Genomic DNA, 14,935 nt, shown 5'->3' with positions numbered 1-14,935 from the left:
TGTGTGTGTGTGTGTGTGTGTGTGTGTGTGTGTGTGTGTGTGTGTGTGTGTGTGTGTGTGTGTGTGTGTGTGTGTGTGTTGGAGGGAGGGGTATATGGTCTGGGTAGGACAATCCTTAGGATCAGGATGGAGAAAGGCCAAGGTCCCAGGAGATAGCAGGAGTGTCAGCCACAATGGTGAAGCTCTCTCTGTCCTCCTCTTTGAAGGAGGCAGTACTGCAGTAGCCTCCATCTGTATTTTCCCCCCAATGTCTCTTCTTTTTTTTTTTAAGAACCCCAAAAGGGCATATTGGGCAGAATAGCCCAATTCTCTCATTATTTTGTATACTAATTCCCAAAACACCAACTTTGATTCTTCAGACTCAAACTGTCTTGTTTACTAGGCAAGATCTTAAGAGCCTTTGAAAATTATATCAGTAGGCCTTTCTGTTAGCATGAATACAGTCTTTTTGTCTCTTCCTTACAACTTTTTCCATCAGCACTGATGATTATAGGTTATTATGACACTTTATGAACTTTCACTCAATTTTTACAGTTGAAGTCACAATTAGGGTAAATTTGTAAGCCTGATTATCACAACAGTCTACATGGGAAAAGTTAAGCCAAATTAACTCAAGGTTTGACTTTAAAGCACATTACTTTTGAATAAACATCCCTATGAGGTTAAAAGTGGTCTTAGTTTGCTTTAGCTTAACTCACTTCCTGATGAGAGCATTCACACAATGGTTTCATGCACTTTAACTAATGCATTTTAAAATCACACCTTCGGTTAATTTACTTACCTTTCGTGAGTGTCCCCAAGTAGACATGCCTTGAGAGAACAGCAGGCATCATTCAGTTCTGTCCAGTTCTTATCTATAGATGCTGCAAAGACCACATGTGGTAATAATGTGGGTAGTTGAGTTTAAGATCCTGGTTTAAATGAAATGGGTGGTGCTGAACTTTTCAGTGATAGGTGCTTAACTTCAGCATTTACATCCTTGTTGGTCTACCAGAGTCCAAATCTAACTTTCTAATTAGGTTCTTTTACTGTGCCCATCACCATGGCATCCAGTAACACTCCAGGTTTACAAATAAACAAGGGCCTTATCTATGCAAAGCTTTCTTTCTGAAAAATATCCTACCACTGCTAATACAGGGGCAGCTCCACCTGAAGTTAAAAAAAAAAAAAAAAAAAAAAAAAAAAAGTGTTAGTGTAGACAAAGGGCCGCCAGTGTGTTACCACCATGTCATGTAGACTGGCTGTGAACAGTTTTAAATGACACAGTGCTTAACTCCAAGAGCTGTCTTGTCCACCCTAGGGTTCTCACCATTGCCACTGCTAGTGGGACTACAGTGATGTGAAAAATTTCAGGAAATTCTTAGTGTATACTGTGATACAGCATGGCCAGAGGGCAGCATGAGAGTGTTAGCAGGGGGCCTTATTCCCTGCCAAGGGAGGAAGGTTTGCTTTAGATTAACTAGAACACCTGTAGCCATTTAGAGCACCTGACTCCAATTAGAGCACCTGACTTCAGTCATGTGATAAAAAAACCCCTGCTTCAGTCAGACAGGGTGGGAGTTGAAGGAGGAAGGTTTGATTAGAGCAGAGTGCAGGTTGCAGAAGAGAAGAGCTTGATAAGAGAAAAATAGAAAGTTTGGAGGAGTGCTGCAGTGGATTGTGAAGTCCAGAAGAAACCCTAGGTAAGGGGCACCAGGCTTGTGTAGAAGGGAGGCAAGAAGCCCTTCACAAGCTGAAGGGTAGGAGAGGGAAGTAACCCAGGGGAAGAAACCGCTAGTCAAGTGGTTCACCACAACCCCAGGGCCCCTGGGTTGGGACCTGGAGTAGAGAGTGGGCCCAGGTCCCTCTCCACTCCCCTCCTCCAAGGACACTAGTGGAGTAATTAAGAACCGGTTCAGAGGCAAGCAATAGCGCCCTGAACCCACCCCAGAGAAGAGAGAGTGCGAGACCCAGCAGAACAGTACCGGCAATTTGCCACAATACACAGCCTGTGAAACTAGCATCTGTTGTGAGGTTTTCTTTTCCATTCCTCCCCAAAGGGTAAAGAGGTAGAAGGTGTGTGCACGCTTATCTGTTGAAAGCTAATGTGCTCCATGTTGCTTAATAGAAAAGCAAGATTGAAGGAGTGAGCTACATTTGAACTAGAAAATAGTGAAGTTTATTGTCATTTGAATTTCCTGAGAGAGTGAATTCCACAGTCTAGGCCCAGCCTAGGGTTACCATACATCTGGATTTTACCAGACATTGTCTCTTTTTGGAGGCTCCATCGTCTGTCCAGATGGATTTTTCAAATAACAGGAAATGTCCAGGATTTTTGAAGAGTAGACATTGCAGCTTAGAAAGAGCTGATTGGTCCATTTCCTGACTGGTCCCTCCCCTAGCTCCACCGCTGATGAGTCCATTCCCCTGCAACCACTGCTGCACTATCTCGTCTACCCAGGCACCACCTCCCAGCCCTGGGGAGGGTGGGGGGACCTACATGGAGGTGCTGACTGACAGCTGTCACTGCATCCTGGGCTTGCGCCTGCCACTGTAACAGGGAGTGATGTGCCCCCCACCTCCAGTGAGTACCCCCACTGCAGTGTACCCCCTGCAGCAGCCCCAGTTGTACTCTTTTCCAGCTCCCCCTCCCCGACCCTGACAGAATCCTCTTTTTGAGAGCCTGAAATATGGTAACCCTAGTCCCACTCAACCATCCACCTGAGAAAAGTGTCTCCTGCACACACATTTGTCTCTTGGTGTAGACAGCTTCATTTTTCCTAATTGTTGTGGAGCTGTTGAGGGTAGGTGAGGGAGTTTTATAGTTAATCTGGACTCAGATTTAGAGGCTTTAGAATTCACTGTTGCAGCAAGCTCTCTGCAGTGTTTTTCTTTACCTCCCAGCATACTCTGTCTTGTTAAGATTGAACTTCAGCCATTGATAAATTTTGAATGGGTGCTTTTTAATCAAACCAGAATTATACATAAGTATTTCTTAAGATTTAACCGCTAATGAACTCTCTTTCACGTAATTAGGTCCATGATGTTGAAGTCCCCTTTGTGGAAAATCTGCTTCCCAGTTACATTAATACTTTTATTGTACAAATGAGTGGAATAATACATCTGCCACACCTTAATGATATGTACAAATACGTCACCACTTCATACTGTAGAAGAGAATTTGTATTACATCAGTGATGTGACAGACAGTTGGTAGCTTTGAATGAGGGGATAAAACAGAGAGAGAATTCCATCAAGTATTTAAAAGTAAACATAATTGTATAATTTGGCAAATGTGTAGATTATGTTAATTTTATAATGTTATTTCAGCTGATATGTGCTTTCACAGAAGAGTAGAATGTCAAACTCCATAAGTTTCACCATTTGTCATCTTCAAGTGAGATTACAGTACTTAATTTTGAAGAAAATACTGTAACAGAAAATTATCCTTGGCTCATGTATGATTATTTTTGTATTGAAACATCAGCATGTAAAAGATGGGATATTCTTCACTTAGAGCAATATGTGGTTATCTGATTAATACAATATGATGCATTTTACAGTAGCATAATGGATTTCCTTGTGCTTTTTAATTAATAGCATAATAAAATTCTGACTTCCTGGGAAATGCATCACTGAAAGATTTTACAACCTTTGTAATGACCAGATAACTTTAAGTCCATATTTCTTTATAGGAATCAGGTACACTTTTACAAATTATTGTTCAGAAGAACTAGATAGATTTCACATTCTTCTACATATCTATGATTTTGTATCTCTAAAATGAAAGCATTTTGAAGATGTGAAGCACTATCAATTCTAAGATTAATAATTCATTCTTGAGATAAACATCTCAATTTGTGCTATAATTCATTGTGTGTACATTGTGTGCACATATACATAAATTTTATATTGACAAACCATCCTTCAGGGTAACACAGCTATTTACACTTTTGATGTTAAAATCTCTTCCTGATATTATGTGGTTAGTATTTGTTAGAGTTATACTGAGAAGGATTAAGAGTTTTTTGTTTTGTCAAAATATTGAGCACTTGAGCAGTCCAGACCTAAAAGGCTTTTCTCTGACATTGCTGAAACAATCAGTAATTCACATTCTCATCTTACAAAATCCATAAAGGTGTCTGTTCTTCCAGAGCTGCTTTCAGTGATCAAATTGCTGCTTCTTTCCTTGTTGGAATTTTTTAAAAAGAGAATTTCATAATAGTACAATTTTCAAGTATTTTTTTCTCTCCATAGCTGGAAGGTTTGGCTCCTCACACTTCATAGTGTCTTAATGTTTGATCTGCAGAGAATTCATATTGATTTTGTGAGATGACAATTTTTGCATATCAACAGACCATGGCATCACAGTAATAGGATTGTGAACTGGTTACAAAATTAAATGCAATCAGCTGTGAAAATAAACATTCATATTCACTTTTATTTAAAATGTGTGTCTATAAAGAATACCTTTCACATTGGAATAAGCCAAAACATCATTTACACACACAAATCTTGGGCAGTAATTTTTTGTGTTCTATTCTTTTTTATGAAAGATGTGTATTTCCTTGTGTGAGTGGTGTTTGTATATTCCAGTATAAAAGACATTCTTTAAAAATTAGACCTGGCTGATGGTGTACTGAATGTATAGGTGATCACACGCTGATGCTACTTATTACTGCAAATGTTTCTTTACACTGATGTTGTGGGTCAAATTTTTGCAACTCTCTACATGTTTATTACCCATAATAAGCAGGCATATGTGTCTAGTGTACATGCATAGTTACCACGATTGCACATGCAAATTTACAAGGCATGCATGTGTATCACAATTGAGCGTGCAATCACATTAATTGTGAGCTCAAATGTCACAGCTATGACATCCAGGTTCCCTGTGACTATTTTGGTTCAAATTAGTAAAGTCTAATGTAGGTGACAGAGATGTGGCAAATTGCATCAAAATTGGTGTTGAAAGAGTGCCTACAGGCATTCAGCTCGGATATGCATATGAGAAACATAAGAATAGTTGTTTTTTTGTTTATATGCTATGATAGTCTGATACCTCCCCAAAATTATTTACTCCTAAAATACACACATCCAAAGTTGCTTGGACAATATTCAAGCATATAGTTAACATGATGGACAAATGAAACAGCCTTCAGTAGCATTGACATTATGCTTATATAACACAAAACTACTTATTTTACCATAGGTGAAAAATGATTATATGTTAGAAATAGCAGATCAAGTGGACCAGGAAATTGCTTTGAAGCTAGGTTGCCTTGAAATCCGGTAAGTTGAAAACTGCACATTTTGTTTCTGATATACTGTATACATTCATTTTGAAGCTGCTTTTAATTTGTATTTTTCCTGATTCTCTTACCACTATAAATTAGTAAAATATTGTTAGGAATTATAAAAACTAATTTATCATTTCAAAGAAAAAATTATCAGAATATATTGTAACTAATTCCTAATAGTTTGTAAATTACAGATTAATTTTACAGATCAATTAACTGTCTCTTTATATTGATTTTATTTGTTGCATATTAGCAACTAAACAGTTCAAAGGCCTAAAGATTAAACTGGAATATTCAAAAGAAAATAAGTCTGAAGTGCATTTGCTAGCAGATGGTGTCACGTGCTCATTTTTCTATTAATAATACAGATGAAGAATTAGTTAAAAATAAAACACTGCTGCTTTTTCTCTCTGCACTTGATGTTTAAGATTTTTAACATGCTAATTTAAGAATGCAAAATATTTTTCCAGAACAAAGTTTCTGAAAGGGAAAATGAACTGATTTTGTGAGCTGCACTGATATTTTGTGTAGCCTTTTCATTTCCAACTGATAAACATAAACACTTGAGATACTCAGTGTATGTTTACCACATTGAGAATCTTGAAACAGTCACCCCTTAAACCTTTTGAAATGTATTTTTGCTGTTTTATGGAGAATCTCAGGACTAAGATACCAGTAATTTGCTTTAGTTCTGCTTTAGTCTTGCAGAGCAAGACTATGACAGTAACAAGATCATTAAGACATGAATGGCAAATCGAGTGTTATAGAGCAAAGGAAAAAAGTGCAGGTTGAACAGTAATTTTCAGAGCTAAAACAAGATTAGGACTACCACTAGTAACAGGAATACCAATAACAAAGATGTGGCACTTGAGTATTGTGGGTAAGGGCTTGAAGTGTTTCCTCTAGCCTTAGTGGCAGTCTTGGAAGAAGGGAAAATTCTAGTTTACTTTTTTTTTAAAAATGTAACGGATATAACAACCCACTATCCTGGTCACTTTTCTCTCAGACAGTTTCTACTCTCCAGTATTTTTGCCGAGCACATTGTGGCTATCTGATTTGTCTTCATACTCATCATGGTGCTACTAGTATTATGTTATTAGTATAGCATTCTGGGATGTCTCGTGCATGAAAAATACTTTAATCAACTAAAGTCTACTCTGTTGTAGTAGAGTAATAGTATGTCAGTGAACACATTTAAAGTCAGGCTGCAAATGTGTTTTCAGTGGTAGGTCTCTGAAAGCTCTGAATGCACTTATTGTAGATTTAAGATGGTTCATCCAATAATTATTGCTTGCAAATATTTTTTCCCTGATTTTAGGAGATCATACTGGGAGATGAGGGGCAATGCACTAGAAAAGAAGTCCAACTATGAAGTTTTAGAGTAAGTATTGCATTTCAGTTTGAGGTTTGAGCTGTTGCTTGTACAGGAAAACGAAGACTAGTTTAGTGAGAAGGCAACACTGCTGCCATTTTTTGTAGTGAGGTCACGATAGTAAGACTGTTATTTTTATCTAACAGACATAACATTTTATCTAAAATAAAGTGTGAAATCTTAAAACCTGATAAAAATTCAGACCTTTCAGTCTATAGAGGTGATGAGAGCTCATTTACCGCTGTATGACTAAGACAAATTGGCTTAACAGTTTAAATTTGCTGATTTGCAGTACCATAGGTTTCAGTCATCTGTATTCTGTTAGTGCTTGTGGGATAAGCTAGTCTAGTCCTACAAATTTAACAATTCTTTGTACAAAAATGGATTTTCTGTGTACAATTAAATTAGTCATAGGACTAATTTACACAATTCTTTACTTACCTGATACTTGAAATTTAAAATCTGAGGATTTATTTTCGCTTGGCTTCTGCTAAATGTGTTTTACTGAGTTATGATCTTGGGGGTCAATAAACATATAGTGTGTCCACCACATATTCCAAAACTTAAAACATCCAAGAAGCATCCTGATAGCAAATCTAATTTGTAGACTTAATCATACTGTACAGTAGATGGCTTCAATCCAAATTTGAACAGAGTGCTTGAGAAGCTTTGTATTCAATTCCAAAGGAGACAATTGATGTTTGTTACAACTCTGTTAAAGATCAATTTTGTTTTCATTAGCCTTAGTGGAATAATGTATCAACAAATGCGCTAACTAGTTGTTATGCTTTGCTGCTAAAATCCTTGTGGGATAGAGAAGACAGGGTGTATCGCATAAACAAGCATAGGTTAACAGCTTAGGGCAGCAAGAAAGGTTTCAGCTTTCCAGTTTTTATTTTAAAATAAAATCAGTGAGCTGATTCAGATAAAAGTTTGGTACTTGGTCATATGAAGGTAGGGTAGAAGATTCTTTTAAGGGCAATTAAATTGTTTAGGACTCATGAGGAAATATACTGTTTTTGTTTGCTTGTTTTTAAACAGGTTAAAAAATAACTTCCAGCAGTTATATCCAATTAATATGAGAATAGATGCTCCACTGTTAAGTTACCTTCTTTCAAGGGACATATGCCAGGGAAAGCAGGCTATGCTGTGAACAAGACTGCAAGGACATTAGTTCCAATAATGCAGTGGCAGAGATCTAACCCTACTGAACACATAGTTTGGAGTCAAGAATTCCTGGGTTCCAAACTCAGCTCTGCCTGAATATTTATAATTTATTAAAATATGTGTCTCATTATTTTCAAGGACTTTGTTCTATTTGTGTAGAAAATGTTGTACTAATACATATCAAACATACTTATATATAAACAGAAGTATGTGTGCAGTACATACATATTAAATGTAATATCTAGGGCTGTTAGTCTGTAAGGTGCTACAGGACTCTTTGCTTCTTTTACAGATCCAGACTAACATGGCTACCCCTCTGATACTTGACACTTTATATTAGTTTGATTACAAATGTTTGCCCTGTAAACAAAGATAAACAAAAGAGACAGTATGTTTCAATTTATCTCATACAAGTACTGTAGTGCAATCTCTTAATTGTGAAAGTGCAGATTACAAATGTAGTTTGTTTACATTTACAGGAGATAATGCTGCCTGCCCGCTTCTTATTTACAATGTCACCTGAAAGTGAGAACAGGCGTTGTCATGCCATTATTGTAGCTGGTGTTGCAAGGTATCTACGTGCCCTATATGTTAAATTTTTGTATGCCACTTCATGCTTCGACCACCATTCCAGAGGACATGCTTCCATGCTGATAACAGGTTCTGCTCGATAACGATCCAAACCAGTACAGACTAATGTATGTTCATTTTCATAATCTCAGTCAGATGCCATCAGCAGAAGGTCGATTTTCTTTTTTTGATGGTTTGGATTCTGTAGTTTCTGAATTAGAGTGTTGCTCTTTTAAGACTTCTGAAAACATGTTACACACCTCATCCCTCTCAGATTTTGGAAGGCACTTGAGATTCTCTTGGATCAAGTGCTGTGCCTATCTTTAGACAGCTCATCTCATACCTCCTTTGCGTTTGTCAAATCTGCAATGAAAGTGTTCTTATATCAAACAACATATGCTGGGTCATCACCCAAGACTGCCAAAACACAAACTATATGGCAGAATGTGGATAAAACCATGGAGCGGGAGACACAGAATTCTCCCCCAAGGAGTTCAGTCACAAATTAAATTAATGCATTTTTTTTAACAAGTGTCATCAGCATTGAAGCATGTCCTCTGGAATGGTGGTCAAAGCATGAGGGACATACAAATGTTTAGCATATTTGGCGTGTAAATACCTTGCAACAGTGCCATGTGAATGCTTGTTCTCACTTTCAGGTGACACTGTAAATAAGTGGGCAGCATTATTTTCTGTAAATGTGAACCAACTTGTTTGTCTTAGAAATTGGCTGCTAAGAAGTAGAACTGAGTAGAGTTTTAGTCTCTGAAGTTTTACGTTGTTTTATTTTTGAATGCAGTTATGTAACAAGAAAGTATATTTGTAAGTGGCACTTTCATGATAAAGAGGTTGCAGTACAGTACTTGTATGAGGTGAATTGAAAAATACTGTTTTTGTTTGTTTTTTTACAGTGAAAGTATTTGTTATAAAAAATAATATAAAGTGAGCCCTGTACCCTTTTTATTCTGTGTTGTAATTCAAATCATTATATTTGAAAATGTAGAAAAACATCTAAAAATATTTATAATATAATTTGGTATTCTGTTATTATTTAACCGTGTGATTAAAACTGCAATTACTCACAATTAATGTTTTTAATTGAGCTAATTTGTTTTGAGTTAATCGTGTGAGTTAACTGCAATTAATTGATAGCCCTAGTAATATAACATTTCATGCGGAAAGTTGGAAGTGAAGAAAAGTACAGGGCAGAGCAAAGAGGCAGTTGGATTAGTTCAAAGTCAGTGATTATCAGTAGAAATTTATCCCATTTAGGATACATACAAAGAGGAAGGAATAGAGAGATGTAATAAGAAATATTAAGAGAGAGAAAAGATTATAGAATGTTTTTAATATAAAGGAAGTGAATGTACTGGTGACCTGGAGGAAGGCTGATACATTGTCATTTTCTTAAAAGGAGGATAAATGGTGAGATTCATGACTACAAATGAGTTATTGGAGGGGGTTCGGTCGGAAGAGTGAAAGGCAAATTTGATTTGTGAGAAAGTGAGCAAGAAAATCCTAAGGAAAGGCAGTGGATGCAGTTTTCTTAGATTTCAGCATGACCATCAGTAAGATGTTCCAAAGTCAGTTACTGGACAAACTTGAAAGTATAAGCATTGGTATTTAGGTTAGTAACCTTGATTGAAAACTAGCAGGGGGACATCTTGGTGCCAGCAAGATCATGGTGCCATCCACCCTGGAGGCCTTTGCAGGGGCTAGGGACCTGATAATCCTCCCAGTACCCCTGATTCCAGCAGGACAACTTCCAGCACCAGGGAGTTCATTGAGCAGAAGGGAGCAGATAGCCTTGAGCTCCTGTCTGGCACCAAGTCCTCCAGTACCGAGTGGAGGGCAACTGGCCCTGCTGATGTTGGCGAAGACTTCCCCGCTCTGGCACTGATCACTGGACCTCAGCCCTAGCCAGCAGAAGGGAGGGGCACTGACCCCCCATGGACTCTCCAAGCTCACACGTAGTCAGAGGTGGAGTCCTGCACCCAGTCCAGGGGCTGTTACGAGTACCCAGTATACATCCCACCAGATGCCAGTGCAGGTTCCCCCCCTCAGGCACCTGGCCCAGAGGACAGTGGCCTGTGCTGGTCCAATGGCCATTTTGGAATCCGTGAGATTTCCCCCTAGTACCAGGACTGCCTTCCCGCTGTTTGTACTCAGTGGTGTCTGAGAGAAAAGCCCCACCACCACGCCATCCGGCACCTGACTTGGACTCTGGTACCGAGCCCAGAATCGACACGCAGGACTTAGGCCTGTGTGATATGGTCAGTGCAGATGTAGAGGAGGAAGGCAGGCTACCACCACCTCCTCAGACGAAGCTGTGTCAGGATCGAGCAGCTCAGCGCCACAGGACGACTTTAGAGCTCACCAGGAGCTATTGAAAAGGGTGATTTTGAATCTTAGAATCCTTTGGGAGTTTGGGATTCCATGGCAAAGTTTAAAGACTCAGTGCCCAGGAGTTCACTGTTCTAATGGAGGAAGGGAAGACCATAGCCAGGCAGCCCTAGACACAACTGACACGGCGGCCAGAACAATGGCATCAGCTGTGGTCATGAGAAGGTGCTTCTGGCTGCCATCAGAGGTTCAGCAGTCCATTCAGGATCTTCTGTTTCAGGGAATCTCCCTCTTCTCTGAACACATGGATACAAAACTGCATGGCCTGAAAGATTCCAGGGCTACCCTCAGATCCCTGGGTCTCTGCTCCCTGGCACCTTCAAGGAAGCATTTCAGACCTCTGACTCTCTGCTCCACCACCTCACCAAGACCTGTTTAAAAAACAGAGATGGGGTTATAAGCACAGGCAACTGCCCCTTTCCACTTCAGCCTTGCTGCTAGGCATGCACAAATATCCGGGAGGCCCAAAGCAGAACTTTAGAAGGGGTTCCTGAGGGCATTATATCCACCAAATCCTGCGCCCCCCCTTGTTTTCAGTCCAACTCTCCTACTTCAGCCTGGCTTTGTCCCTCATCAGCACGGACTGTTGGGTGCTAAGTATGGTCCTTCAGTTTTCTTCCACCTCTCCCTCCCATCCACCCCCATCCCCGTTCCTCTTCAGGGATCCTTTCTTACGAGCAACTTCTAGTCCAGGAAGTGCAGACTCTGACGGTAGGGGCTATAGAGGAGTTGCATGGAACTTGAGGGGGAAAGGATTTTACTCCTGCTATTTCCTAATCCCGAAGTCAAACTGAGTCTTCAATTCATTCTAGACCTGCGTCACCTCAACAATTCTCAAGAAGCTGACATTCCACATGCTTTCCCTGGCTTCCATTATTCCCTCCCTGGATACAGGGGACTAGCCTGCCGCCCTTGACTTAAAAGATGCCTATTTCCACATCTCCATCTTCTGGGGCCACAGAAGATTCCTCAGATTTGTCATAAACCAGACCCACTACTAATTCATTGTCCTCCCCTTTTGGCCTGTTGGCAACCCCCTGGATTTTCAGAAAATGGATGGTGGTGGTGGCGACTTTCCTAAGAAGGCAAGGCATTCAAGTTTACCTTTATCTCAACTATTGGCTAATTAAGGGCCAGTCCAAGGCCAGATCAAAGCCAGCATGAGTTTGGTCCAAACTACCTTCCATGCCCTGGGCCTATTGATAAATGAGCAAAAATCAATTCTTGTCTCCATCGAGAGGACAGAATCTATCAGTGCAATGGTCAATTCTTCTGGGGCTAGAGCCTTCCTCTCAAAGGCTTGCTTCCAGACAATGTTGGCTGTAATATCCAAGGTCCAGGCTCACCCCATCACAACAGTCCATTTTTCCCCTCAGACTTTTAGGTCACATGGCCATGTGCACTCCCGTGGTTCAGCACGCAAGACCGCACCTCAGATCCCTTCAAGCTTGGCTGGCCTTGGTATGCTCACCACCCTATCACCACTTAGACTTGGTGCTCACTGTTCTTATCCTGGTCCTCGCCTCCTTTGATTGATGCATGTGATCCCTCTCTCACCCCTCAGCCATCAGCATCCCTAATTTTGGACACATCCGATCTAAGTTGGGGGGGGGGGGGGGTTAACCTCAGGCACATCAGGACTCAGTGCCTGTGGTCCCAGGAAGAGCTCTCTTTGCACATAAACAGAGAGCTCAGAGCAATCTGCTTAGTGTGCCAGATGTTCATACCCCAGATCACAGGCAAAGTTGTATGAGAGCACATGGACAACAAGGTAGCCATGGTTTCCATTTACAAACAGGGAGGAGCGTGCTCATCGACCCTGTGTCAAGAGGCCATTCACCTGTGGTACTTCTGGCTGAAACACTCCATTCACCTCAAAGCTTCCCACCTTCTGGGAGCCTGGAACACTGACAGGTCTTTCTCTTCTCACCACTAGTGGTTCCTTCACCTAGAGATAACCAGATCCATCCCTCAGAGGTTGGGATTTCCCCGTGTAAACTTGTTTTCAACCAAGCAGAACAGGAAAAGTCAGCAGTTCTGCTCATTGTGTGAGAACAGCCCAGGCTGTCTCTCAGATGTCTTCCTACTCCCATGGACAAAGCTCCTGGTCTCTTTGTTTCCCCCATTTCTCTGGTACACAAGGTTCTTCTGAAAGTTCAGTGAGACAAAGCAAAGGTGATCCTTATAGGCTCTGCCACACCAATACTGGTTTGGCACGCTACTGGATCTATCAGTAGCAATTCCACTGCCACTCCTACCTCTCCTGGACCTGATCTCGCAAAATCAGGGCCGTTTGCTTCACCCAAACCTCAAGGCCCTCCAGCTGACCATATAGAAGCTCCATGATTTAATCCAGTGGAGCTGGCCTGTTCAGAACAAATCCGCCATGTCTTGCTAGGTAATAATAAAACATTTAGTAGAGCGACTTACCTAGCCAAGTGGAAGCGTTTCCTGGTGTGGTCTTCCCAACGAGGCTTCTCACCAACTCAGTCACGTCTCCAGTCCGTGCTGGAATACCTGCTTCATCTGAAACAACAGGGCCTAGCCACTTCATTGATCAAGGTGCATCTAGCAGCAATTTCAGCCTTCCACCCTCTGGTGGATGGTAGGTCAGTCTTCTCGCATGAAATGTCCATTTGCTTCCTTCAGGGTCTAGAGAGGCTTTACTCTCAAATTTGTGAACCTGGCCATCCGTGGGACCTAAACCTAGTCCTGTCGAGGCTCACGGGTTCTCCTTTTGAGCCGCTGGCATTGTGCCCTATGTTGTATCTCTCCTAGATGCTTGCCGTCCTGGTAGCGATTACCTCAGCCAGGAGGGTCTCAGAAATCAAAGTCTCGACATCAGAACCCCTGTATATGGTATTCTTTAAGGACAAGGTTCAGCTTCAGCCCCACCCAGTGTTCCTCCCAAAGGTGGTCTTGCAGTTTCATAGTAATCTTCCTGTCCATTTTCTTCCCAAAATGGAACAAGAAAACAGGAGCAGTGTCTCCACACACTGGATGTTAAATGCACCCTGGCCGTCTACACTGAAAAAACCAAGCTGTTCCATAAATCTACACAGCTCTTTGTGGCAGTAGCAGATAGGATGAAAGCCCTACTGGTTTCAGCCCAGAGAATTTTGTCCTGGATCACTTCCTGAATTCATATGTGCTACGAGCAATTGGGCATCCTACCTCCTGCCATCTTGACAGCCTGTTCAACAAAAGCTCAGGCTTCATTAGTACCATTCCTGTCCCAGGTCCCTATTCAGGACATTGGCAAGGCAGCGGACCTGGTCATCAGCACATACTTTATCCTCCCACTGTGCTATCACCCAGCAGGCAAGAGATGATGCCAAGTTTGGTGGAGCAGTTTTACAATCTGCATATCCATGAACTTTGAGTCCACCTCCTCAGGTACTGCTTGGGAGTCACCTAACATGGAAGGGACATGAGCAAGCATTGAAAGAAAAAATTTACTATTGTTTTTGTAATTGTTGTTCTCCAAGGTGTGTTGCTCATGTCTGTTCCACAACCCACCCTCTTATTCCTTTGTTGGTGTTAACTGGCAAGCAGGAACTGAGAGGGTGAGAGGCCAGCGGGGCCCGTATACCGGCACATGAGTGTGCGGCACCAGAGGATGCTAGAGCTGGCCCAACGGCTACCACTGAGGGTAAATTCTCTTGTCTGTGCACGCACTGCATGCTCACCTAATGTAGAATGGATATGAGAAACACATCTTGAAGAACAACTGTTACGGAAAGGTTAGTAATTGTTTTATTCTCAAACTGCTTCATGGACCTCCCCTTCCAGGTGGACTATGGAACTGTTTTTCCTCACAACAGTGAAGGTCACTTTTCAAGCAAAGTCGTTTTTTTGCTAGTTATAGTACAGTCCCAGGCCCTGATAGTATATGAAGACTTTTTGACCAACTGAACATAAACAAACACCCTCTGCACCTGATATGGCTGCTTATTGCCTATCATTGTCAGGTGTGTTCGATGTAAATTTGCTGTTGATCAGATTTTTCAGATGAAACCAAAGCTGGAGGGAGGTAGCCCAAAGAGGTGGACAGAGTCAAACTTCAGAGTGACTTGTAGCAGTTAAATCAGTAGGGACTGCAATAAAGGGAGACTTGGTCCTAATAAATGTAAATCCCTACACC

At 41.1% G+C, this 14,935-nt stretch overlaps 1 protein-coding gene across 9 annotated transcripts in view; it reads left to right on the top strand.

The window, feature by feature from the left end:
• PTK2 (protein tyrosine kinase 2) overlaps positions 1-14,935 on the top strand; it is a 405,326-nt gene that overhangs the window by 212,346 nt on the left and 178,045 nt on the right. For all 9 annotated transcript variants that reach the window (XM_075063277.1, XM_075063281.1, XM_075063280.1 and 6 more), the window contains 2 exons: positions 5,192-5,271; positions 6,598-6,660. In XM_075063277.1, the coding sequence (XP_074919378.1) occupies positions 5,192-5,271; positions 6,598-6,660 (143 nt within the window). The remainder of the gene's footprint in view (positions 1-5,191; positions 5,272-6,597; positions 6,661-14,935) is intronic.

Source organism: Chelonoidis abingdonii, chromosome 2, assembly GCF_003597395.2.
Source record: "Chelonoidis abingdonii isolate Lonesome George chromosome 2, CheloAbing_2.0, whole genome shotgun sequence".
Taxonomy (NCBI): Eukaryota; Metazoa; Chordata; order Testudines; family Testudinidae; genus Chelonoidis; species Chelonoidis abingdonii.
The sequence above is the reverse complement of the archived record's forward strand: the minus strand, read 5'-3'. Positions and strand labels throughout refer to the sequence as shown.